This window comes from Procambarus clarkii, chromosome 90, assembly GCF_040958095.1.
Source record: "Procambarus clarkii isolate CNS0578487 chromosome 90, FALCON_Pclarkii_2.0, whole genome shotgun sequence".
Taxonomy (NCBI): Eukaryota; Metazoa; Arthropoda; class Malacostraca; order Decapoda; family Cambaridae; genus Procambarus; species Procambarus clarkii.
The window spans coordinates 4,504,946-4,532,038 of record NC_091239.1 but is presented as its reverse complement, the minus strand read 5'-3'; the positions used below and the strand labels follow the sequence as shown (position 1 = coordinate 4,532,038).

The following is a 27,093-nucleotide window of genomic DNA, read 5'->3' as shown; positions in this document are numbered from 1 at the left end:
CAGAGTCGACCTGGGACTACTGAATCGGACGGTGGATCAGTCTACCCAAGGCAGCCGTAGGACCTCCACGTGTTTGCTGCAGAAGCTGTGAGTCACCCCCCGGATGAACACTGTTGTGTTAGCCTGCCTGTGACGTGGCAGTTGAGGAATTGTCGTACCCAGGGCTGACTGGTGGAGAAGACTAGCCACTGGGGTGTTGTGGTGAGGAGAGTGATCTGTGTAATCACACGAGGCTCCTGCCTAGGGCTCGCAACCCTAGTATCGGTCGTGGAGTGGCCTAACCAGCGGAACTGATTGGAACCTGCCAGCTACAGGCTGGATTTGTGGTTGAAGGCCTCCATGACGGTGCACCCAGTGGGACTGTGATTTGGCTGGCCTGTGGCCAGGGTAGACTCGCCGAGGGAATCAAAGGATTCATCGTGAGGCCACAAGAGAACCAGGACCACTCGTCTTGAGCACCGTGAACGTCCTGCGTCTTCAGAGGAAGACCATTCTGTATATTATAGTGTTTATACCCCCCGTGTGACTGTTTATATATTTATTTATGGTGGTGGTATAATTATATATTTAAGTTTAGTGCAGTTTTATCCCTTCCCCTTTAATTTACTTGCATTACGGAACACACCCCTTGAAAGCCACTACTAACTTAGGGCCGGATACCTAAACTCTACTAACATCAGAGAAAGAACCCAGTTGCGACCCAGGAGGGCCGTAACACACTAGCATCTGTAACCAACGTAAAAGGTTTAGAAAAATCTGGGTACCTAAGGACAGGTGACGAGATCAAGGCTGCATGAGTTTTTTTTATGACTGATCCCGGGCCACTCCCCAAACAAAGGGTTCATCTTTTCTTTGCAACTTGTAAAGTGGGGCGGCTATAATAGAGAATCCAGTAATAAATGAACGATAAAATCCTACAAGACCTGTGAACTGTGTTACGGCTTCAGCGGTACGAGGCGTTGGAAAATCACGAGCAGCAACAATTTTTTATTCATTCAATGTAATACCTGAAGGTGTAACTGTATGACCTAGGAAATTAATCTTCTCCTTTAAAAATTAACATTTTGCAAGCTTATTTTTTAATTTGCTTCCGCGAGCTTTGCAAGTACTTTCTCAAGGTTCTGGGAATGAGTCTGAACATCTTGCGACATGATTATGAGATCATTAAGGTAAACTAGAAGAGTACTTCCTATCAATCTACGAAATAGATTTGTCATGAGCTGTGAAAAAGTTATTGGACTACTCCGCAAACCAAACGGTATTCTTTTGAAATGAAAATGATCATTGGGAGTACTAAAGGCTGTCAATTGTTTACTTTCCTCATCAAGGGGGGATTTGCCAGAATCCCTGCAACAAATCTAATGTTGAGAATACTTTGTTTCGACCAATACTTTGCAACAAATCATGTAGGACTGGAAGTGGGAAACGATCAGGTATCGTTACTCTGTTAAGCTTCCGATAATCGATTACAGGTCTCCAAGTCCCATCTCCCTTTGGTACAAGAATCAATGGAGCGTTCCATGGGGAATTACTCGATTCAATTACATCACTCTGTAACATTTTCTCTGAGTCTATCGGCTTCTGCTCTCTCAGAATGGGGAAGACGGTAATCTGGTACATAAATAGGTGTAGTTCCTTGTTCAAGGGGAATTTTATGAGTAATAAGAGGAGTGAGACCTAACTTTTCTCCTGGTAGAGCAACAACAGCTCTCTTCCTGTTCAAAATTTCCAAAAGCTGAACCACAGAGTCAGGAAAATCAGTAGGACTGAGGTGTAGTGCTTGCACCTCTGGCTGAGATCCCTGTTCTCCTGGTGTGAGAGTACAAACAGTACGATCCATAGACACATCATCCACAACTCGCACCGGTAACGAGTAATGGGCAAAATCTACAACATGAGTGCCAGACTGGAGATGGATGTCGGCATTACTAGTGTTTGCAATATACAGTGTAACAGTACCATCCTGCACTGTGTGCCAGGAGGGTTCAACAAACGTACCATTCACTTTACACGTTTCACTTTCCGCAATCACATCCGACAACTCAGGCACTCCTTGAACCTAAACTCTTATTCTGGTGAAAGAATGAGAGTGCAGCACAGTGTCAGTAGCCGTGGAACCACTGACTTCAGAGATGGAAGCTGCCAGGCGAGCGAGACAACAAGAATCCATTAGGGCGTCCCCTTCCAGAAAGTCCCGATACTCACTCTCCTTAACAACTGCACAACTACGATGCTTCAATCGAGTGCCTGTTTTCTCGGGTATGCTACCACGACAAGGATCTAACAAACCTACGCTAGCAAGGTGGGTGTTAACAAAATTAACGTAGTCTGATTGAAGGTTGAACTCATGGCCCTGTCGATACATGCTACACAAGGGTATGACGTGGTCTTTGATACTAATGCTCCAACGATGGGGAAACAATGCAATATTTTCATCAATCATGGTATACAGACCTAAGAGAATGTCTCCAGGAAAATGAATAATGTCAACAACTAAACATGTTATAGACAATGTGACATCATTTAACTTGAGTGGGAGGTCAATTTCACCCTGAACTTTTACTTTATTTCCTGAAACACCACTTAGAAAAGGTATGGGTGACTGTTTTACTGTAGTAGGGTGCTTACTTGCAATGTCTCTAAGAGCTGAAGGCTTGACAATATTAATTTTTGCACCTGAGTCAAGAAAAACTTTTAAAACTCTACCATGTACAATGGCTGAGACTAGGGGACCATCACTTGAGACTGGAAAAGTTACTACTTGTGACTTATGTTGTCTGGGATATCTGCGTCTCATCTGGGTCAAATTCACTGTGGTTCTGTCAACATCTACAACTGGGCTAGAGTCAGTGTCCTCTGTCAAATGTCCAAATCTATTTTGGGTAGCTACTGAATACACAGGGAGGGCACTAGGACTGGCTAGCTTGAATTGGTTAGCGGATGGCCTTGGGGGTTTCCCGACGACATGGAGTGAACATTCTGAACTCCAGAATTCTGTGACCGAGTATTATAAATCGAAGTTGCATTATAGCTGGGCTGGGAGTTGTAATTACGCGAGTTCTGATAATGTCTTGGATGCTGTGCGCCTCGCCAAGACTGACTGTGGAAGTTACGAGGTGGGGATGTCCTTTTCTTAGCTCTACAATCTGCAGTGTGGTGACCAACTTGTTTATGGTACTTGCAATATGGGAGCCTAGAATGATTACATTGACGAGGGAACCGAGAGAATTGTCTAGGTGGTGATGATCTAGGGGCGGACCAACAGTCCCTTGCGAGGTGGTTACTCTTACCACAATGCCAACATGAGGGAGTGGATGGTTGTGGACTATGGCGTCTCGGCAACTTATGAGGAGGCGAATTTGACTGGGGGCTACGAGCATGGGTACGGTTCTGCGACCAAGAGTTTTGAGAGTTTGTGGGAGGATGCTGAGAGCTTGTTACTACATTTACGGTATCAGAGGGTAGCAACAGTTGACCACTTTGGGGAGCTAGTTTATCGGCGGCATTGTTAATAGCCTCAAACACTTCACCAATTTCATGTTTAACTCCAAAATTCTTTTGCTCAATGATCGGTTTAGTATGCTCTGGGGCAAAATGCATTAATGTTCCAAATGCTATAATTTTGGATGATATCATATCATATTTCACATTTATCATAGCCTCAGGGGAATAAATTATTGTCTTTACCCAAGACGAACTAATCATAGCAGACACCAAGACATACAGATACTGATCGAGACGGCTAGTAAACGCATTAAACGATTCACCAGGCTGCATGGTGGCATTGGCAATTTTCTTGACTAACCTATACGGGTCAAGGTCTCCTTTGTTAACAAAGCGCCGGCGAAAGAAATCCTAAAATTCCGACCAAGACTGGAGGCTAACAATGGCTTTCTCATCAACAACAAAACGTGCATCACCTTTGGTTGTGTCCACAGCTGACCGTGCAATTGCCAAGTATTCGGCATCAGTAGGCTTCAGAAAAACGTGTGACTGTTTTCTCTTCAACCCTTACTAAACCATGACTCTAATAAGCAGGATTCACCAGCAAAAAGTGGGATAACTATTTCCTGAGCTGATCTCTGGACATTGGAACGAGCAACTGTTCCAGTTGAGTCTGAAGGGGTTTCAACAGTGGTAGGCATTGTCACTACCGAGGAAGTGGCAGTTGATCGCAAATTATAATTAAGTACACTAGGCATAAGGAATAGAGTACACACAAAAAATATAAACACTCAAAAAAATATATCAAACTTGCCTAAGGTAAGGAAATGGCAGAATTAAATTTATTAAATTGTACTAGGCAACAAATAATTAAGAACAAGCAAAATTGTGAATTAAATTAGCAATCTGGTATGAATATGGCTGGAATTTGAAGCATGTAAATTAATTAAACCAGGCTAAGCATAGCAATTTAGAATAAAAACTGAAAAGTGCAATTGCAAAATTTCATTAAAAAGATTCAACACAACAAGTGGCAATGCAAGAAAAATGGATGTAGCACAGAAACTGGACACAGGAATGTATATAACTTGCTATGTAACATTATAATGGGAAATGTTGAAGGAATAAATTTCAAATTAAGGCCCTGGAGGAATTAAAAAAAAGTTCTATTGTGCAAATTCTTAACTGCTACTAAAACAATAATTTCTTACTTCACTGGAATTTAAATTTACCAATAATACTCTAATAGCACAATTAATATTCAATGAAATTACTGTGGGAAGCAGGAATGTTGAAAATGACTCAGAGAAACTGTGTGAGTGGAGTATGTAACCAGCTCCAATATTTAATGTCACTGAATGGTTAATTCACAGGATATTATGGATAATATTATGTAAACCACTATTAATACATGGTACACGAAGGTGTAGCTCTTAATTACTTAACTCAAGACTGCGGCCAAGCCAATATGACTATAGCCAAGACGAAAAAAAAACCTGCGACAAGGCGTGTGAAGAGGCACATGCACTGTTTGTTTACATCTGAAGCGACAGCCAGCTAGGCAGCGTTCATGGCGGCAGTGGCGCGAAGCTCGGGGGACCCCACACTAGGAATGTGTGTGTGATGTTGAGGGCGTGACAATAATTATATCGTCGAATGGCGAGTGAAGGCCAGTTGCTATGGAGACGTGTAGACAGACGTTTACTGTAGAATGGTGTAGCAGAAGGCTGTAGCGATGGTGAGAAGAGGCAATGTGGCGCTGCGGCGTCGTGACTGGGAGCTGGCGACGCTAGTCAGACGGTCGTAGTCTTTTTTCAGCAATTGTTTCTCAATAAATTGCACAACACAGCTGCAGAGCAGTTGAAGCTGTAGAAGATGATTGCAATAGCTGGAACGGTACAGGCAACACACACAAGGCTTGTTGATGTGGGCTTGGGTGGAAGTGTTGGTGGTGGTGGTGCAGGTTCCCAGGTGGCGCGGGAATCTTCCTTTCTCCTCACTGATGAATTAGCGTTCTCACAGGAAAATATTGACCCTTACTTCTGAGACGTTGACCTGGAGTAGTGGTTGATGGTAGGACCCAGGACTGGTAAAATACCATTGAATGTCGATGAGTGGGTGGCAGGAGGCAGGAGGCGCTGGACACACATGATGTGACGTGGGCACTTGCGATTTTGTAGCTCAGAAAATTTATTATGAATCACACCGCTACTACCAGTATTCGTTGCTTTCTTTGGTTGTAGATATACACAGTAGAAACTTCAGTAGTTTTATTGAATAAGGCAACAAGGTGTATAACTGGCCAGTCGAGGTCCAACCTGCTCTGGGTCTTTGAGAATACTGAGGCCTGCTGGAAGCACGGTTGGTGCCGCTCTGTCTGGCATGACGTCAGAGGCCTACTCACCTGTGATTGGTTATGTTTCAACCGTCATACAATTTGAGTGTTAACACTTCATGGGTCTGAGAGTATCCTTCATGTGTCTGAGAGTATCCTTCATATCTATGAGAGTATCCGTCATGTCTCTTAGAGTTTGCTTTATGTCTCTGAGAGTATACTTCATGTCTCTGAGAGTATCCTTCATGTGTCTGAGAGTATCCTTAATATATGTATGAGAGTAACCGTCATGTCTCTTAGAGTATCCTTTATGTCTGAGAGTATTCTTCATGTCTCTGAGAGTATCCTTCATGGGTTTGAGGGTATCCTTCATGTCTCTGAGAGTATCCTCCATGCCTCTGAGAGTATCCTTAATGGGGGTCTGAGAGACTCCTTCATGGGTCTCAGAGTTTCCTTGATGTCTCTGAGAGTATCCTTGATGTCTCTGAGAGTATCATTGATAACTCTGAGAGTATCCATGACGTCTTTGAGAGTATCCTTACTGTCGCTGAGAGAATCAGTGATGACTTTGAGAGTATTCTTCGTGTCTTTGAGAGTATCTGTCAAGTCTCTAAAAGAATCCTTCATGGGTCTGAGAGTATCCTTCATATCTCTGAGAGAATCCTTGATGATGCTGAGAGTATCCTTCATGTCTCTGAGAGTATCCATCATGGGTCTAAGAGTATCCTGGAGTCCTCTGAGAGTATCATTGATGTGTCTGAGAGTATCGTCATGTGTCTGAGATTATCCTTCATATCTCTGACAGTATCCTTCATGTCTCTGTAAGTATCCTTCATGTCTATGAGAGTATCCGTCACGTCTTTGAGAGTATCCTTCATGTCTCTGAGAGTATCTTTCATGTCTATGAGAATATCCTTCATGTCTCTCAGAGTATCCTTCATGTCTTTAAGAGTATCCTATATGTCTCTGAGATTATCTTTGATGTCTCTGAGAGTATCATTCATGGGGGTCTGAGAGAATCCTTCATGGGACTCAGTGTATCCTTGATGTCTCTGAGAGTATCCTTGCTGTCGTTGAGAGTATCCTTTCTGTCGTTGAGAGTATCATTGATGACTCTGAGAATATCCTTCAAGTCTCTGAGAGTATTCTTCATATCTCTGAGAGTATCATTCATGTCTCTGAGAGTATTCTTCGTGTCTCTGAGCGTATCATTGAAGTCTTTGAGAGTATCCTTCATGGGGGCTGATAGTATCCTTCACGTGTCTGAGAGTATCCTTGATATATCTGAGAGTTTCCTTGATGACGTTGAGAGTATCCTTGACGTTTCTGAGTGTACCCGTCATGTCTCTGAGAGTATCCTTCATATCTATGTGAGTATCCTTCATGTCTCTGCGAGTATCTTTCATAGGTCTAAGGGAATCCTTCATGTCTCTGAGAGTACCCTTCCTGTCTCTGAGAGTATCCTTCATGTCTCTGAGAGTATCCTTCATGGGTCTGAGAGTATCCTTCAAGTTTCTGAGAGTATCCTTCATGTCTCTGAGAGTATGCATCATGTCTATGAAAGTATCCTTCATGTCTTTAAGAGTATCCATTCCCTTATGACTCTGAGAGTCTCCTTCATGTCTCAGAGAGTATGCTTCATGGGTCTGTGAGTGTCCTTCATGTCTCTGAGAGTATCCTTCATGGGGTCTGAGAGTATCCTTAATATATCTGAGAGTATTCTTCAAGTCTCTAGGAGTATCCTTCATGGTTCTGAACGTATGCTTCATGTCTCTGAGAGTATCCTTTATGTCTCTGAGAGTATGCTTCATATCTCTGAGAGTATCAATAATCGGTCTGAGAGTACCCTTCATATCTCTGAGAGTGTCCAGTATATCTCTGAGAGTATCCTTCATGTCGCTGGGAGTATCCTTCAAGTCGCTGAGAGTATCATTCATGTGCCTGAGAGTATCCTTCATGTCTTTGAGAGTGTAATTCATGGTTATGAAAGTATCATTCATTTCTCTGAGAGTATCCTTCATGTCTCTGAGTGTATCCTCAAAGGGTCTGCGAGTATCCTTCATGGGTCTGAGAGTTTCTTACACGGGTCTGATAGTATCCTTCATATCTCTAAGAGTACCCTTCATGTCACTGAGAAAATCCTTCATGTCTCTGAGAGAATCCTCCATGTCTTTGAGAGTATCCTTGATATCTATATGAGTATCCTACATTGGGTCTCAGAGTATTTTTCATGGGGTCTGAGAGTATTCTTCATAGGTCTGTGAGAATCCTTAATAACTCTGAGAGAATCCTTCATGTCTCTGAGAGTATCCTTCATGTCTTTGAGATTATCTTTCATGTGTTTGAGAGTATCTGTCATATCTCTGAGAGTATCCTTCATGTGATCTGAGAGTATCCGTCATGTCTCTGAGAGTATCCCTGATGACGCTAAGAGTATCCTTCAAATCTTTGAGAGTATACTTCATGCATCTGAGAGTATCCTTCATGTTTATGCGAGTATACTTCATAGGGACTGAGAGTATCCTTCATGGGTCTGAGAGTACCCTTGATGTCTCTGAGAGCGTCCTTCATGACTCTGAGAGTATCCTTCATATCTCTGAAAGTATCCATCAAGTCTCTGAGAGTATCCTAGATGTCTCGGAAAGTATCCGTGATGGGTCTGAGAGTAACCTTGATGACTCTGAGAGTATCCATCAAATCTCCGAGAGTATCCTTCATGTCTCTGAGAGTATCCATCATGCCTATGAGAGTATCCTTCATTTCTCTGACAGTATCCTTCATGTTTCTGAGTGTGTCCTGCATGTCACTGGGAGTACCCTTCATGTCTCTGAGAGTATCCTTCATGTTTCTGACAGTTTCCTTCATGTTTCTAAGAGTATTCTTCATGTCTCTAAGAGCATCCGCCACGTCTTTGAGAGTATCCTTGATGTCTATATGAGTATCCTTCATGGGGTCTGAGAGTATCTTTCATGGGGTCTGAGAGTATTCTTCATAGGTCTGTGAGAATCCTTAATATCTCTGAGAGAATCCTTCATGTCTCTGAGAGTAGCTTTCATGTCTTTGAAATTATCCTTCATGTGTTTGCGAGTATCTGTCATGTCTCTGAGAGTATCCTTCATGTTTCTAAGAGTGTCCTTGATTGCGCTGAGAGTATCCTTCATATCTTTGAGTGTACTTCATGCATCTGAGAGTATCCTTCATGTCTATGCGAGTATACTTCAAGGGGACTGAGAGTATCCTTCGTGGGTCTGAGAGTATCCATGATGTCTCTGAGAGTGTCGTTCATGTCTCTGAGAGTATCCTTTATGTCTATGAGAGTATCCTTCATTTCTCTGACAGTATCCTTCATGTCTCTGAGAATATCTTTCATGTCTCTGAGAGTATCCATGATATATTTGAGAGCATCCTTCATGTCTCTGATAGTATCCGTCATGTCTTTGAGAGTATCCTTGATGTCTTTGAGAGTATTCTTGATATATCTGCGAGAATAGAATTCTTGATGTCTCTGAAAGTATCCTACATGTCGCTGAGAGTATCCTTCATGTCTCTAAGTGTATCGTCATGTGTCTGAGATTATCCTTCATATCTCTGACAGTATCCTTCATGTCTCTGTAAGTATCCTTCATGTCTTTGAAAGTATCCATCATGTCTTTGAGAGTATCCTTCATATCACTGGGAGTATCTTTCATGTCGATGAGAATATCCTTCATGTCTCTCAGAGTATCCTTCATGTCTCTGAGAGTATCCTATACGTCTCTGAGAGTATCTTTCATGTCTTTGAAATTATCCTTCATGTGTTTGCGAGTATCTGTCATGTCTCTGAGTGTATCCTTCATGTCTCTGAGAGTATCCTTGATGGCGCTGAGAGTATCCTTCATATCTTTGAGAGTGTACTTCATGCATCTGAGAGTATCCTTCATGTCTATGCGAGTATACTTCCTAGGGACTGAGAGTATCCTTCATGTCTCTGAGAGTATTTTTCGTGTCTCTGAGAGTATCCTTCATGTCTATGAGAGTATCCTTCATGTTTCTGAGTGTCCTTCATGTCTCTTAGAGTATCCTTCATTTCTCTGAGAGTATCCTTCATGTCTCTGACAGTTTCCTTCAGGTTTCTGAGGGTATCCTTCATGTCTCTAAGAGCATCCGCCAAGTCTTTACGAGTATACTTCATGTCTCTGAGAGTATCCTTGATATCTCTGAGAGTATCCTTGATGTCTGTGAGAGTATCCTTGACGTCTTTTAGGGTATCCTTACTGTCGCTAAGAGTATCTGTGATGACTTTGAGAGTATCCTTCATGTCTTTGAGAGTATCTGTTAAGTCTCTGAGAGTATCTGTTAAGTCTCTGAGAGAATCCTTCATGGGTCTTAGAGTATCCTTCATATCTCTGAGAGAATCCTTGATGATGCTGAGAGAATTCTTAATGTGTCTGAGAGTATCCGTGATGTCTCTGAGAGTATCCTTCATGTCTCTGAGAGTATCGTTCATGTCTTTGAGAGTATCCATCATGCCTCTGAGAGTATCCTCCATGTCTATGAGAAAATCATTCATGGGTCTTAGAGTATCCTTGATGCCTCTGAGAGTATGCTTCATGTCTCTGAGTGTATCGTCATGTGTCTGAGATTATCCTTCATATCTCTGACAGTATCCTTCATGTCTCTGTAAGTATCCTTCATGTCTTTGAAAGTATCCATCATGTCTTTGAGAGTATCCTTCATATCACTGGGAGTATCTTTCATGTCGATGAGAATATCCTTCATGTCTCTCAGAGTATCCTTCATGTCTCTGAGAGTATCCTATACGCCTCTGAGATTATCTTTGATGTCTCCGAGAGTATCCTTCATGGAAGTCTGAGAGAATCCTTCATGGGACTCAGTGTATCCTTGATGTCTCTGAGAGTATCCTTCCTGTCGTTGAGAGTATCAGTGATGACTCTGAGAGTATCATTGATGACTCTGAGAGTATCCTTCAAGTCTCTGAGAGTATCCTTCATGGCTCTGAGAGTATCCTTCATAGGTCTGTGAGCACCCATAATGTCTCTGAGAGTGCATTAAATATCCACCCAGCTCTGCTGACCACACCGTCTCCCACTCTCAGCATCTGCTGATATAAATTGTCAGGCTTTACAGTTAGTCAAGTATATATGCTAATTATATGAAAATGTAGCACTCTTAAATATTGCTGCTGGTGTCTGTCAACACAAACTGTTAGTTCGTGGATAGCAAGACAATAATGCATCAATCTGCACTAAACTGTTATAATGTTTTGTTGCACTTATTACCACTTCAGCTTTGGTCTAAATCAGTGGTCTTCAACCTTTTATAATGTTGTCAACCCCTAGTGGTGATTAAGTAGAAGTTGTCCACTCCCACCCTGAAAAAGTTTCATTAAAAATCTCAAATTTTAATATTTAAAATCTACTTTTCATATATCATTTCTATGACTATGTAAACAGAAAAAAGCAGTCTCTCTTATTTTTTTTAACTTTTACATATTTATCCATATATTTACACACCTCGTCTCTAACTAAGAGGATCAATATACACAAGATAACATTAAGTATGCCATTTAGACGCATTTTCCTTCACTGAAGTAGCTCTTCAGTGAAGGAAAAATTCTTCTTCATTTTCCTTCACTGAAGTTGCTGTGGCTCAGTAATGCACATGCGTTGCTGAGCCACAGCAACACGTGGCCGGGTACTGCTAGTCTATATAAATAAAAATGGAAATGTTCGTTTGTTTAAAATCGCTAATCTCCAAGAGTTCTTTACCGATTACTTTGAAATTTTCGCACAACGTTCCATCCGAGTTAGTTTTTATATACATATTATATTGATGTCACATCTGTGACGGGAGATTGTGGAGCCCAAGTATACAAACTCGTGAACGGCCTCCAGCACATAGTCTGCTATATTTATACAGGGTAGCTCATTGACATCTTGTCTCATCACTTGTGTCTTCTTTAGGGTGATTGTCAGGCCGAATGCGGAACAAGGCTGCGGCAAAGCGGTTGAGTAGCTGCTGCAGGCCTTCTGCTGTGTGTGTGGTGATTGTTGCGTAGTCGGCGAAGAGGAACTTCTTGAGGATTCGCATCTGTACTTTTGTCTGTGCTCAATGTCTGGATAGTTTATAGAGCTTTCCATCAGATCTTGTACGAAGATAGATGCCTTCTGTGGTCCAAAGGCATGCTTGACGAGGATCACGAAGATGATGCCGAATAGGGTTGGAGCAAGAACACACCCCTGTTTAACACCACTGTTGATGTTGAATGGTTTAGAAGTTGACACGTCGTACACGACTATCCCCTTCATGTCCTTGTGGAACGATTGTATCATGCTGAGTAGGGTGGGTGGGCAGCCAATTTTGGCCAAGATCTTGAAGAGTCCGTCCCCACTAACGAGGTCGAAGGCCTTTGTAATGTCAATGAGGGCGATGTACAAGGCTTTTCTCTGCTCCCTGCGCTTTTCTTGAAGCTGTCTCCGGGAGAACACCATGTCAGTGGTCGACCTTTCTGCTGGGAAACCACACTGTGACTCGGGTACACTCTTTCGGCAAGAATCTGAACCCTGACCAAGACGACCCTGGCGAAGAGTTTGCCAACGACGCTGAGAAGGGAGATGCCGCGATTGTTGTTGACATCGCTTCTGTCACCTTTATTTTTGTAGAGAGTGATGATGTTTGCATCTTTCATGTCTTGTGACACCGAGCCCTCCCTCCAGCACTGGCACAGAAGTTCATGCTACTCAGTTTTAAGTGATCCACGAGTGCACTTGAGAACTTCAGGCGGAATCCAGTCGTTTCCTGGGGCTTTCCCTGAGGAAAGTGAATCCACTGCTTTCTAAACTTCTTCCACAGTTGGTTCAAAATCAAGTTCTTCCATGATGGGCAGGCATTTGATTGCATCCAAAGCCGCTACGCTGACCAAGTTCTCTCTGGAATAGAGTTCGGAGTAATGTTCCACCCATCGATTCATCTGTTGATCACGGTCTTTAATGATCTCTCCAGTGGCTGACTTCACAAGAGCCGTCCTGTTTTGTGTGGGGCCTGTTGCCTGTTTGATCCCTTCGTACATGCCTCTTATGTTGCCAACAGTGGCCGCAGTCTGGATGCTGAAACAGAGTCGAAGCCAGTAATCGTTAGCACAACGCCTCGCAGTTTGTTGAACACTACTACGGGCAGTAGGGATCTCTGTAGGTTCCTTTCTGAGGGCAGGGTCTTGTAGGATGAGAGAGTTCGTCTCTTTTCCTCTACGAGGGGTAACAGTTCCTCTGCACTGGCCTCGAACAAATATGCTGACTTGTTTTGCCTCTTGCCGAAGGTGGGCATGGCAGTGTTGAAAATAGTGCCCTGAGATGTGACCACCTCTCACTTGCGCTATCGCAGGGTAATACAAGAAGGGCATTTACCAGTGCCGCAGTGAATTCCTCCACCTTGTGAAGGTCACGGGTCTTTTTTACGTTAATGCGTGGTCTTCCCTCCTACTTTACTCGTGGATTTTCCAGGGCTGGAATTTTACTCTGCAAACGACAAGAGAGTGGTCGGTGTCACAATCTGCGCTCTGGAAGATGCGGGTCAGTTTGACGTTTCTCAGATTGCTATGTCCCGTAAGCACCAGGTCGAGTTGATGCCAATGCTTAGACCTGGGATGTCTCCAGGAAACCGTATGCTGGGGCTTGGTGTCGAAGAAGGAATTGGTGATGCAGAGATCATGACGGCAGCAGAACTTCAGGAGGCGTTGCCCACTCTCATTCATCTTCCCAAATCCAAACTGGCCCAGGCAGGAAGGCCAAGAGCTGTGATCAGAACCAACTCTTGCATTCAAATCTCCCAGGAGAAAGACTGTCTCTTGTTGAGGTATGTCTCTGAGAGTTAGGCCGAGGTCATCATAGAACTCGTCCTTCGCTTCGGTGGAGGAGGTCAGTGTTGGTGCATTGGCATTGATGAAGCTGATCATTCCTGCTGCTGTATGAAGCTGAAGTTTGATGATCCTTGCAGACCCCTCCGTGGGTGGTACTATGGACCCTAACAACCTGTTCCAGATGGCAAAGGCAACGTCATGCTCCCTTACCTCTTCTGGTGGTTTGCCCTGCCAGAAGAAGGTAAAGTCCTTCTCCCGTATGCTGCCGGTCGTGGGCAAACGTGTCTCCTGCAGGGTGACTATGTCCATCTGGAGCCTGCGCAGTTCATTGTTGATCACAGCTGTCTTGCGGGCGTCGTTCACTTCCAGTAGATCTTCCGAGAGACCCTGGTGTCATTGTCAAGAACTAACATGCTTAAAAGAAATTAGAACTAGAGACTGCTATGGGGAGTATATCTTCGCCAGCTTCAGAGTCAAAGGTGCCGAGTCTGTCCTGTCTGTGGGTGCAGTTTATAGAATTCCTAACACTGATGTGTCCGAATTCAACTCAAACCTTAGAAATCTAATACTTGATAACAGACTGAACAAAAAACCACCTAATTATCGCAGGGGACTTTAATATTGACCTCTGCGAGCCAGAACACCCTACTGCTGTTAGCTTCCTCAACTGTATGAATTCCTGCTTCCTCATACCCTTAATCACTAGACCTACTAGAATCACTGATAGCACTGCCACGACTCTAGATCACATCTGGACAAACATAACCTCTATGCTTACTTCAGGTATAATCACCGATAGCACTACAGACCATTACCCCACATTTCTCTTAACTAACATTAGCAAACCACCTCTTGAGTCAAGAGAGATACGTTTTAGACTACACAATGAAACTGCTATAGACAATTTTATAACTGCTACTGATAATGTCAACTGGGAGTCCGAGTTAGGTAACATAGAGGACATCAACCTAGCAGTTCAATCTTTTCTTAAAAAAACTCTTAGCCTTTATAATACCCACTGTCCTATGCTTACAAAACAAGTCACAACCAAAAGGCTTAACAATCCCTGGCTTACAAAGGGAATACTTAAATCTATTAATAAAAAACATGACCTTGAGAAGAAGTATAGGTTAGGAATTGTCTCCAAAGAATTCTCAAAGAATTACTCATTATTGCTATCTAAGATAATTAGACGAGCCAAAACTAAATACTACGAAGATAAATTTACCCAAATAAAGAGCAACATTAAATAAACTTGGAGAACAATTTCACAAATATTGGGATCAAAGAAGTCTATAAATAACAAACCGACTCTCCTGTCTAATAACGATGGTCAGTTTTCAGCCTCTGATTCTGCTATTGAGTTCAATAGGTTCTTCTCTTCCATTCGTTCATCCCTTGCTAATGATATTCCATCTTCCAGTACTGACATTAAGGACTATCTTACAGGTAACTATCCACAGTCTCTGTACCTAAAGCCTATTAATTCCACTGACGTCAATGAGATAATCCTTTCCCTTAAAACCAAGTCTGGTGCCCTTGAGGAGATACCAACTTTAATCTACAAAAAAGCCTCCAGATCTTTAGCCCCTGCTATTGCTTTGCTCTTCAACAAGTCACTTGAACTCCAAACCTTTCCAGATATTCTAAAAAAAAGCGAGAGTAACGCCTGTCCACAAATGTGGTGATCTCACAGATGTTAACAACTACAGACCTATATCAATCCTGCCAAACTTGTCAAAAAATTTTGAAAAACTAATCTATAAGCAGCTTTACTCATATCTAGCTAAACTCAATATACTTAGCCCTTGCCAATATGGCTTCAGGCCCAAAAAAAGCACTAACGATGCACTTATTAGTATGCTTAACTCGATTCATACAGCTCTTGATAAAAATGAGTTCCCTGTTGGGTTATTTGTGGACCTGCGTAAAGCTTTCGATACTGTCAACCACCAAAACCTTCTTCTTAAATTACATCATTATGGTGTCAGAGGCCTCTCCCTACAATACCTCAAATCCTACCTTACTGACAGGCTCCAATGTGTTTCTGTGAATAATACAATTTCTCCCACTCTACCCATCAACATTGGTGTTCCCCAGGGCAGCATACTTGGCCCTCTCCTCTTTCTCATCTACATTAATGACCTTCCAAATGCCTCCCAACACCTCAAACCAATTCTATTTGCTGACGACACAACCTTCATTTACTCCCGTTCTGATCCCCTTGCTCTAAATGCCACAGTAAATACTGAGCTTAATAAAGTCTATCTGTGGCTAACTGCCAACAAACTCACCCTTAACATTGACAAAACTTTCTATATTCTGTTTGGCAATAAATCCTCTAATCAAATAAATCTCAAAATAAACAATACCCAAATTTGTAACAAATTAGATGGCAAATTCCTTGGCATTCTCATTGACCACAAGCTGAATTTCCAGGGACACATTCTAAACATATCAAAAAAAGTTTCAAAAACTGTGGGCATTCTTTCTAAGATCAGATATTATGTACCACGCCCTGCCCTGGTGACTCTCTATTACTCCCTTATCTATCCATATCTCAACTATGGTATTTGTGCTTGGGGCTCTACTACCCAAAATCACTTACGTCCTCTAATTACTCAACACAAAGCTGCTATTAGGACAATATCCAATTCTGGCCCCAGACATCACTCGGTACCCCTACTCAAATCTCTGAATATGTTAGACATTAAGTCACTGCACATTCTCTCATGTGTATTATACATATATAAAACGCTAAACTATAATGCCAATCCTGATCTCAAAAGCTTCATAGAAGGTTGTAACAGAACCCATGAGCATCACACCAGAAATAAATACAGTTTTGATATTCCCAGAGCACGACTTAATCAAACCAGAAATGCTCTACAAATCAAGGGGCTCAGAATGTGGAATGACCTTCCCAACCATGTTAAAGACTGTACCTCTCTCAACCAGTTTAAGTTAAAAACGAAGCTATACCTAATAAATTCCCTGTAACCCACCTTACCCCTCTGTTGTCAACCCATGTATGTTTTTTGTTTTTCAAATCAACGCTGTTTGAATGTAATTTTCTGTAATAATTTGTAATTGTATTTGTGCTGCTTTTTCAACAATGTTCCCCCCCCTCTTTTACCTCTATTTTTATTTGTACTCAACACATCTTATTCTTTTTACCCATTAGTTTTAAGCTTTAGTCATTAATGTTTTTCCTGCCCGAAACGCTTTGCGTAATAGTGGCTTTAGGCATTGTATGTACTAGCTCTATCTATAAAGCCAACAAACTTTGTAAAATCTCTTTATGCATGTACCTTACCTAAATAAAAATTATTAATATTATTATTATTATTGTCCTTACATTCCATGTGCCCAATGTGAGAGCTGGGTGGCTCTCAAACTGCCCAGCTTGAGGCGGGCAGTAGCTGTCCTATGAAATCGGATAATTTCTCCCACCGACGGAAGCAACCCCTGGCGCCTCACTCTACACCAACTGAGTTGTAGGCTGATCACCGGTAACTGTCGCTTCCCGTGTTCAGCCATCGCCAAGGCGATGCTGGAGTGTCCTCTCCAGCGGCACAGGCCTGGGCAGTAATTATGGAGGACCAGCTGTTGCCCATGCAGCAGATCCACCCTCTCCACGCCACCGATGTGATCCAAGGGAAGGGTAGGCGCCGATACACTTGGCACCAGTGTCGTCTCAGGAGTTGCCAGAATGTAGTTGTAAACAGCTGCAAACTGCCTTAGGGACTACGACTCCGGATTTTTCCTCAGGGTTAACTCCCGAAATCTTTCCCATGAGTGGGGTTTAGCCGCAAGATAGCAGAGGTTTGAATTCGGGGTTTTCCTTCCCCTAGATGAGCTGCCTTTCCAGGCTAACGGTTAGAGTCCCATCTGCCCGAAGCAACTCGTTTTAAGGTGCCAGAGACCCGCCTTCGCCCCTTCCTCTGTTGGTAGAAGCAGTTCCGCCAGCTCTAAACGCTAAGCCACACATGCAGGCCAGGAGCTGGACTTGGTTGTCAGTGGCTATTTGAGACGCATGCCTTCAGGAGCACTTTACAGGCTGTGGGAGCTTATCTCCTCAATCCTTCCACCCGGCTATAACAACTATTGGAACCTGGCAGTTTTAGGAAGTATAGTTCTGATAAGCCACCCAGTTGTCATCATAATGCCAGATCTGCTCTTACAGCCAGGGTAGGCCAGGTATCTTGTAAATGGAAGGATACTGTTAACCCTAGTTGAGCCACATCAGGTTCGGAAGGTTCGTCAGATGTTAAACAATGTGGTTATTGCCACAAAAGAGGACATGTTGCCCGTTATTGTTTTCAATTGCATCCAGAATTAAGACCTATACCTAATGCCTTGAATGTGAGTAAAAGAAGGCAAGGAAATCATAATTCTGAAATTTTGTGTAAGGGCAAGCCACACTGGTTCGCTGGTTTCGCTCCTTTTATGATTAAGAACAAAATGATTGGAGTTGTGGATAAGTGGGTTCCTGTAGTCATGTTTAGGGACACTGGGGCGGAACAATCTTCGATTACTTCTCGTATGTTGTTCCAGGTCAAGAAAATTGACCTGGAAGATGTAATGCTTTTACAGGATATAGCAGGAGCAATTCAACGTGTTCCACTTATGCAAGCATTCGTTAAGTCCTCCTCAAATCTTCCTATACGCATGATCTATGTATTGTAGGTGTGTGTAATACTTTGCCAATACCTGGAGTCGACATCATCCTAGGGAATGACATTGCTGGTAACTTGAGAAACAGTCATCTCCCCATAATGGTTGCAGATCCAGGTCGAGTTTTCTCAGAAGTGAGTGAGATTACTCCCATAGTAATCTCGTTCCCGTATGTGCCGTAACCAGATATCAAGATCCTAAGCCCAAACGTTACGATGTTGATGTTGATGATGGAAATGATGCTAATGATGGAAACGATATTTCCATACTTACAACCGGAGGGATGGCTGGAAAACCTCCAAAGACAGAACCGGAAATCAACTTAGCAGATACTTTTTTAGCCCACTTGGTTGAGGTTAGTGCAGGTGAGTAAGTGTTGCCATGTAATAAAGGTGTCCCCCCTGTTACTACCTCTTCTTCTTTTTCTAATGTTGAATCCCACACTCTGGCCCAACTTCAAAAGAGTGAAACTAGTTTGCATGGAGGTTTTTCTGAAGCTGTTCCAGAGGAGGATGCTTTGGCTGATGATGTTGGATACTTCCTCTGCTGATGAGACGATGGAGATCTAAGATATCTTCCTCTTCAGAGGACAGTGAGAGTGTTACTCAGCTTGTAGTCCCCCAAAGCATACCAAGAACAAGTCCTTGCAGCTGCTCATGACGATCCTTTAACTGGTCACCAAGGAGTCAATCGAATGTTGTTCCAGGTAACAAAGTACTTTTATTGGCCCAAACTTAAAAGGGCTATTGTCAGATACTGTAGACAGTGTGTAACCTGTCAAGTGGTGGGGAAATCCAACCAACTGTACCTAGAGCTCCCCTTCATTCAATTGCCTTTCTTCGTGAACCTTTTTCTCACATCTTAGTTGATTGTGTAGGCCCTTTAAGTCGGACCAAGTCAGGTCATGTATATATGTTAACCATTAATGTGCAACTACAAGATTCCCGGAAGCATACCCAGTACGTAATATCCGGGATAAGACAGTCATCCATCACATTTTTAAATTTTTCACTTTGTTTGGACAAAGATTGTCTTTGTTTGTACATTCAGTCGAACAATGGGAGTAACTTTTGTTCAGCTGGGTTCCAACAATTTTGTCGATGGTACAATATAAAGCATCAGCGTTCCAGAACGTACCTACTGCTGATAACCAAGTTTCCGTTCCAATATTCAAAAATAATAACTAGTGACAGTTTGTTGACCAATAAGGAGACGGAAAATGGTTTTCTGAAACTTCTTCAAACTTAAGTTTTATTTATTTAGTTTACATCGTTAATGAGCCATCTTTTCATAATTGATTAACAACTTAACATTAACACAAATAAATTAAAACAATTAATTTTATTATTTATGCAATTTTAGGTTTTCATATATGCTTTAAAAATACAGTATTATATTTCAATAATTGTTCATTTTGTGTTAGTATGGTTCATTAATAGCATTTGACCTTCCTTTTTTACAATAGCGAATAAATATATGTGGATTCAAAATGTTGACCAATTTCGTTCAAATTTTACATACTTTGTAACGCGTATACATTCTCCAAGATGTAGAAGCTATAACAAAATAAAAGTATAAGCAAAGGAAAAATAAATAACAAAAACGAAACCAACCCCACAAAAAAAATTGTTGGACATTGAGAGAAATAACAGATATTGGCATTGGGCAATAAATTTATATGATATATAACAAAATACAGCATAATAACATACTAATTATTATTTGTGTTATTATGAATTACCAAGAAGGAAGAGTGATAATTATTATTTGATTATATTATTATTATAATAATTATTATTTAATAATTATAATAATTATTATAATAATTATAATAATTATTATAATAATAATTGATGTATTTAATAATTATCGCTCTTGCTTTAGCTTTGTCTTGAAGGAAGCCAGCTCCGGGTGAAAGAGGGCTGTGACGATCTCTGTCTGGAACCCGTAAGTTTGACTGGGACGTCGACCTCCTGGAGCTCGTGCGGCCCAGGCTCTGCTTCAGGAGGCTGGGGTCGTTCTTGCCCTTGATGGGGTTGTTGTTCTCCGGCCCCGACTACGGCGGTCTCCGGGTTTGGAGATCCTGTGCGTTCTTTCACCAACTTTGAAGTCAACTTCGGAGCTCACAGTTTCTGCGACGGCACTGGAATCAATCGTATTGGTGTTTGCCTTTCCATTGGAGACTTTCTGCACCGTAGAGAGGGGGGGACCTGCTGTTTCGGTAACAGCGTCTCCTCCGTATCAGCCTACATTGGCTTTGCGGCCTGGAAGGGCCACACGAGACCGACAACCAGAGCGCAACTCCATAGTTTCCTGAGACTGATGGATGTCTACTACTATTATGAATTACTCAGTAATGCTAGAAAGGCACCAGCTGCATATCCACTTTGTGGATCCTCCTTACTACTATTCTTCTTTGTGCATTGGACAGGTGCTTTCATCTCTTTATCATTGCATTATCCTTCAATTCTAGTTAATAGGAGCTGTTCTTATCATCAGCACTTTTTTTTATTCATATAAATTCCATTTCTTAGGATATTGGGATGAAAGTTTCACGGTGCTGATGCCAAATAATTAGAGAATTGCGTAACTTTTTAAATAATTTATCATGTTACACAGAAATCACAATTGCGTGATGCATCAAATGAGCAAATCCACATGGGGGGAGTTGTGTAAAACCCTGGTTTGTGCCTCGGAGAGGCTGCAGGATCCAGTAAGTTCAGTAAAACTTCGGTTTCAACTCCTTTTGACCATGTCGTAGCTCAGTCGATTAAGGCAGTGTCTGGGATGCACCTCGGACGCAGGTTCGAATCCTCGTCATGGCCCTTGTGGATTTGTTCATTTGATGCATCACACAATTGTGATTTCTGTGTGTAATGATGTAAGGGCGAAGAGGGAGAACGGCCTATTGACATAGCTCGAGTGCATGGGGGTGAGTTGTGTAAAACCCTGATTTGTGCCTCGGAGAGGCTGCAGGATACAGTAAGTTCAGTAAAACTTCGGTTTCAACTCCTTTTGACCATGTCTTAGCTCAGTCGATTATGGCAGCGTCTCGGAATGCACCTCGGACGCAGGTTCGAATCCTCGTCACGGCCCATGTGGATTTGTTAATTTATCATATAATTCGAATATTTTTCCTTTTCCGGCCCCTTCTGAGCTATTATTTAGACCAGTGCTATTCAACCTGGGTGGACATGCTACCTTATAGTGGACGAGATTAAGTGTGGGGTGGACAACTGTCTAAGGGTAGACTACTAGGTGGATGAGATCCTCACCTGCACGTTTCTCTATAATATACAAGAGACTCTCTCTTTCTCTCTCTCTCTCCTATATTTCTTAAAATTCATATTACAAATACATATTTACCTATTATAACATCGAAGTTGCCACCTCACCTACACGCACGACTCGATAGTACAACCACACGAGGGACTGTCTCACTATTGGTTGTCACTATTGGTTATTGACTGTCACTATTGGTTATTGGCTCAGCAATGCATGTGCGTTGCTGAGCCTTAGCAACCTTTCCCTGTTCCCCTGTCCTCCCCCACCATTCCCCCTCCCCCGTCCCCTCGTCCCCCAAACATTACCCACTCCACGTCCCCTCATCCTCCCCACCATTTCCTTCTACACCGTCCCTTCGTCCTCCTCACCATCCCCCACTTCCCCGTCTCCTCATCCTCCTAACTATTTCCCACTTCCCTGTCCCCACGTCCTCCCCCACCATCTCCAATGCCCCTGTCCCCTCGTCCTCTCCACCATCCCCCACTTCTCTGTTCACTTGTCCTCTCCACCATTTGGTGGAGGGGACAGAAACAATGGGAGCCGGTCGGCCAAGCAGACAGCACACTGGACTTGTGATCCTGTGGTCCTGGGTTCGATCCCAGGCGCCGACGAGAAACAATGGGCAGAGTTTCTTTCACCCTATGCCCCTGTTACCTAGCAGTAAAATAGATACCTGGGTGTTAATCAGCTGTCACAGGCTGCTTCTTGGGGGTGGAGGCCTGGTCGAGGACCGTGCCGCAGGGACACTAAAAAGCCCCGAAATCATCTCAAGATAACCTTAAGATAACCATTCTCCAATTCCCCGTTCCCTCGTCCCCAACATCCTCCACTCCCCCGTCCCCTCATCTTCCCCACTTTTACCCTGACAGCCCTTCGTCTTCCCCATTTTTACCCCCAGCTCCGTTCCCTCGTACTCCCCGCCATCCCCCACTCTCGTCCCTTCGTCTTCCCTACAATTCCCCACCCCGTCCCCTCCCCTGTCCCTTTGTCCTCCCCATCATGCCCCACTCCACCGTCAACTCATCCTCCTAACTATTCCCCACTCCACCGACCCCCTCTTCCTCCGCACCTTCTCCCATTACCCCAGTCCCCTCATCCTCCCTACCGTTCCCCCTCTCCCCCCCCCCATCCCCTTGTCCTCCTCACCATTCCCCATTCCCCTGTCCCCTCCACCATTCCATATTCCCCTAGTCCCCTCGTCTCCATCATCCCACACTCCCCCGTCCCCTCGTCCTCCTCACAATTACTCCCTCCCCTGTCACCTCGTCCGCCCCTCCATTCCCCACTCCAGTCCTCTCTTTCACCTTTCCCCACTACCTTGTCTGATGCATTCCCAAATGATCTGATGTTTCAATCAAATAATTGCAAACATCAAATGATCTGATGTTCCCATCACTGAAATATAAGAAAAATAGTTACAAAAAAAATAAAAACAATGAAAACTGAAAAAATAAACAATACTCGCAAAGTGAACAGTATAGTAAACAATACAGCTCTTTCCAATGCAATGTCACTCAAAATAATTAAATCAAATCGATAATAAATGGAAATCTATGAAAATTCAATATGTCAATGTAATCGAAATCATTGAAATGGAATTGTAACATATTTAGTATAGTGTGTGTTGCTCTTATGTGCGACAGATGGTGCTGTTTCTTACAAAAAAAGATACCTGTTTTTACCTGTCACAGGTGTGGCATTTATAATTAAATGATGGTAAACAACATAGCTCAATTCCATCGCAATGTCACACAAAATAATTAATTCAAAATGAAAATAAATCGAAATCTATGAAAATTCTATTTATCAATGCAATTGGAAACATTGAAATGGAATTGTAACAAATTTAGTAAAGTGTGTGTTTCTATTACGTGCAACAGATGGCACTGTTTTTTTTTTTTAAAAAGCATGATTTTACCTGTTACAGGTGTGGCATCTATATAGTAGGTACATAAAAATATGTGTGTGTTCGAATGCAATGTTGTGTCAAAATTTTAAAGCAAGTAGTGAAGAACTTTTGGAGATTACAGCGTGTATTGCTTTTATGTCAAACAGATGACATTGTTTATCAAAACATGCATGTTTTTCCTGTCACAGGTGAGGCATGTATGTAGTAGGTATATAAAAAGACTCACCTTTTCAAATTCAACGTTGTATCAAAATTTCAAAGCAATCTGTAAAGAGGTTTTGAAAATTTCCCTCACATGAAAACACAGTTTTTCCGAAAAGCATGTTTTTCCCGTCACAGATGTGACATCTTTTTTTTTTTTTTGAGATATATACAAGAGTCGTTACATTCTTGTACAGCCACTAGTATGCGTAGCGTTTCGGGCAGGTCCCTGGAATACGATCCCCTGCCGCGAAGAATCGTTTTTTCATCCAAGTACACATTTTACTGTTGCGTTAAACAGAGGCTACAGTTAAGGAATTGCGCCCAGTAAATCCTCCCCGGCCAGGATGCGAACCCATGACATAGCGCTCGCGGAACGCCAGGCGAGTGTCTTACCACTACACCACGGAGACTGTTAAATATAATATAATATGTAATATATAATATGTATAATATATAATATGTAATATATATAATATATAATATGTATAATATAATATAATATATGTATGTAAACATCAATATAATATGTATATAAAAACTATCTCGGATGGAACGTTGTGTGAAAATTTCAAAGTAATCGTTAAAGAACTCTTGGAGAATAGCGATTTTAAACAAACGAACATTTCCATTTTTATTTATATAGACTAGCAGTACCCGGCCACGTGTTGCTGTGGCTCAGCAACGCATGTACATTACTGAGCCACAGCAACTTCAGTGAAGGAAAATGAAGAAGAGTTTTTCCTTCACTGAGGAGCTACTTCAGTGAAGGAAAATGCGTCTAAATGGCATACTTAATGTTATCTTGTGTATATTGATCCTCTTAGTTAGAGACGAGGTGTTTAAATATATGGATGAATATGAAAAAGTTAAAAAAAATAGGAGAGACTGCTTTTTTCTGTTTACATAGTCATTGAAATGATATATGAAACATAGATTTTATATATTTAAAACGTGAGATTTTTAATGAAACTTTTTCAGGGTGGGAGTGGACAACTTCTACTTAATCACCACTAGGGGTTGACAACATTAAAAAAGGTTGAAGACCACGGATTTAGACCAAAGCTGAAGTGGTAATAAGTGCAACAAAACATTATAACAGTTTAGTGCAGATTGTTGCATTATTGTCTTGCTATCCACGAACTAACAGTCTGTGTTGACAGACACCAGCAGCAATATTTAAGAGTGCTACATTTTCATATAATTAGCATATATACTTGACTAACTGTAAAGCCTGACAATTTATGTCAGCAGATGCTGAGAGTGGGAGACGGTGTGGTCAGCAGAGCTGGGTGGATATTTAATGCACTCGTATACCTCCTTCATATCAAGTTAAGTCAACAGAAACAAATGCCCAACAAACTTCGGCTTAAGTATGGAATGAGTGACGTCATTAGTTCATCTCTTCAACTGGTGACGAAGGATTACAAACTGTGATGGCAACAACATTTTGCTTTCCTGGAATATAACCAAATGTGGGATTAAATTCTTGAATTATGAGCAAATATCTAGCAAACTTTCCAACTGGATTCTTATTTTTGAACAAGGGAATTAATGGTTGGTGATCTGTAAGAACATGAACTGGGTAATTATAAATTGTATCCCTGAAATGTTTAAGTGCCCAGACAACTGCCAAGGCTTCTCATTCTGTTACGCTATAATTTTTCTCTTCTTTAGATAATGTACGGCTTGCACAAGCTATTGCGTGATCTCTGTGACCTTCTGTTTGAAGTAATGCAGCACCTAAACCTATGTCACTATGTTAGGGACCGGAGCCCAGCATCCGAGCACGGAGCAGTGACGACCGCGCCATCTGTGGGTCAGCTCCCGAAACCCCCTCCAAATGGAGACGCCATCTAGTGAGGACAGGATATACTGGCCACAGGGGCTGGTTTTCCGTCCTGATCAGCTCATAACACAGCCGCTGCTGACCTCTGGTGAGGTGACGCTTAGAGAGCAACGCCATCTATGGAGTGGATAGGTGGGCGTTTGTGTCTAAGCCTGTGAGGTGCCCTAGAGTGTAACCAGTACTGATGACGTGTCAGATTACAGAGTCGACTTGGGACTACTGAATCGGACGGTGGATCAGTCTACCCAAGGCAGCCGTAGGACCTCCACGTGTTTGCTGCAGAAGCTGTGAGTCACCCCCCGGATGAACACTGTTGTGTTAGCCTGCCTGTGACGTGGAAGTTGAGGAATTGTCGTACCCAGAGCTGACTGGTGGAGAAGACTAGCCACTGGGGTGTTGGGGTGAGGAGAGTGATCTGTGTAATCACACGAGGCTCCTGCCTAGGGCTCGCAACCCTAGTATCGGTCATGGAGTGGCCTAACCAGCGGAACTGATTGGAACCTGCCAGCTACAGGCTGGATTTGTGGTTGAAGGCCTCCATGACGGTTCACACATGGTGAACACTCACCAAGGAGGCGATTTGAGAAGGGACAGAAGAAAGTGAGCCTCAAAGCGATGTACACTAACATAGATGGAATTACAAATAAAGCAAATGAGCTTGGAGAACTGGTACTAGAGGAAAACCCAGACATAATAGCCCTCACAGAAACAAAGATCACGAAAACAATAACAAATGCAGTGTTTCCACAGGACTATTATGTTATGCGGAAAGAGAGGGAAGGAAGAGGTGGGGGTGGTGTAGCTCTGCTGGTAAGAAAAGGCTGGGATTTTGAGGAGATGGATATTCAGGGCTGTGAAGGTTTCAGTGACTACATAGCAGGTACTGTAACAAATGGAGGGAAAAAAATTATAGTCGCAGTCATATATAATCCACCACCAAATGACAGAAGACCTAGACAGGAATATGATAGAAACAACATGGCCACCATTAACATAATAGAAAGAGCAGCTTCTGTTGCTAGCAGGAATGGATCTGGACTACTAATTATGGGAGACTTCAACCATGGGAAGATAGATTGGAAGAACAGAGACCCGCATGGAGGACCAGAAACATGGAGAGCTAAGCTGCTGGACGTGGCAACAAGAAACTTTCTAAGCCAGCATACCAAAGAGCCAACAAGAATGAGAGGAGAAGATGAACCAGCAATGCTTGATTTGATATTTACCCTAAATGAATGGGATATAAGGGAAGTTAAGATGGAAGCGCCCTTGGGAATGAGTGACCACAGTGTATTGAACTTTGAGTACCTGGTAGAGCTAGGACTTATCTCCCCCCAAAAAGAACTAGGAATCAAAAGGCTGGCATACCGAAAGGGGAATTATGAACAGATGAGAAGTTTCCTAAGTGAAATACCTTGGGACACAGACCTCAGAGACAAGTCTGTACAGGGTATGATGGACTATGTTACCCAAAAGTGTCAGGAGGCAGTAAACAGGTTCATCCCGGCCCAAAGGGAAAAATCCGAGAAGCAACAGAA

General features: G+C 42.5%; 3 protein-coding genes across 3 annotated transcripts; all 3 read right to left on the bottom strand.

The window, feature by feature from the left end:
- Window positions 1-6,779: 6,779 nt before the first annotated feature.
- Window positions 6,780-7,842, bottom strand: LOC138359312 (uncharacterized). Its single transcript, XM_069318449.1, has 2 exons — window positions 7,116-7,842; window positions 6,780-7,021 (listed from the first exon to the last, which is right to left on the bottom strand). Exons 1-2 carry the CDS (start codon window positions 7,840-7,842, stop codon window positions 6,780-6,782), a joined length of 969 nt encoding a protein of 322 aa, XP_069174550.1.
- Window positions 7,843-8,724: 882 nt separating this feature from the next.
- On the bottom strand, window positions 8,725-9,699 carry LOC138359311 (uncharacterized protein PF3D7_1120000-like). Its single transcript, XM_069318448.1, has 3 exons — window positions 9,532-9,699; window positions 8,997-9,284; window positions 8,725-8,913 (listed from the first exon to the last, which is right to left on the bottom strand). The coding sequence occupies exons 1-3, from the start codon at window positions 9,697-9,699 to the stop codon at window positions 8,725-8,727; spliced, it is 645 nt and encodes a 214-aa protein (XP_069174549.1).
- A 2-nt stretch (window positions 9,700-9,701) lies between these two features.
- LOC138359310 (uncharacterized protein PF3D7_1120000-like) lies at window positions 9,702-10,370 on the bottom strand. Its single transcript, XM_069318447.1, has one exon. The coding sequence runs from the start codon at window positions 10,368-10,370 to the stop codon at window positions 9,702-9,704; it is 669 nt and encodes a 222-aa protein (XP_069174548.1).
- Window positions 10,371-27,093: the final 16,723 nt, after the last annotated feature.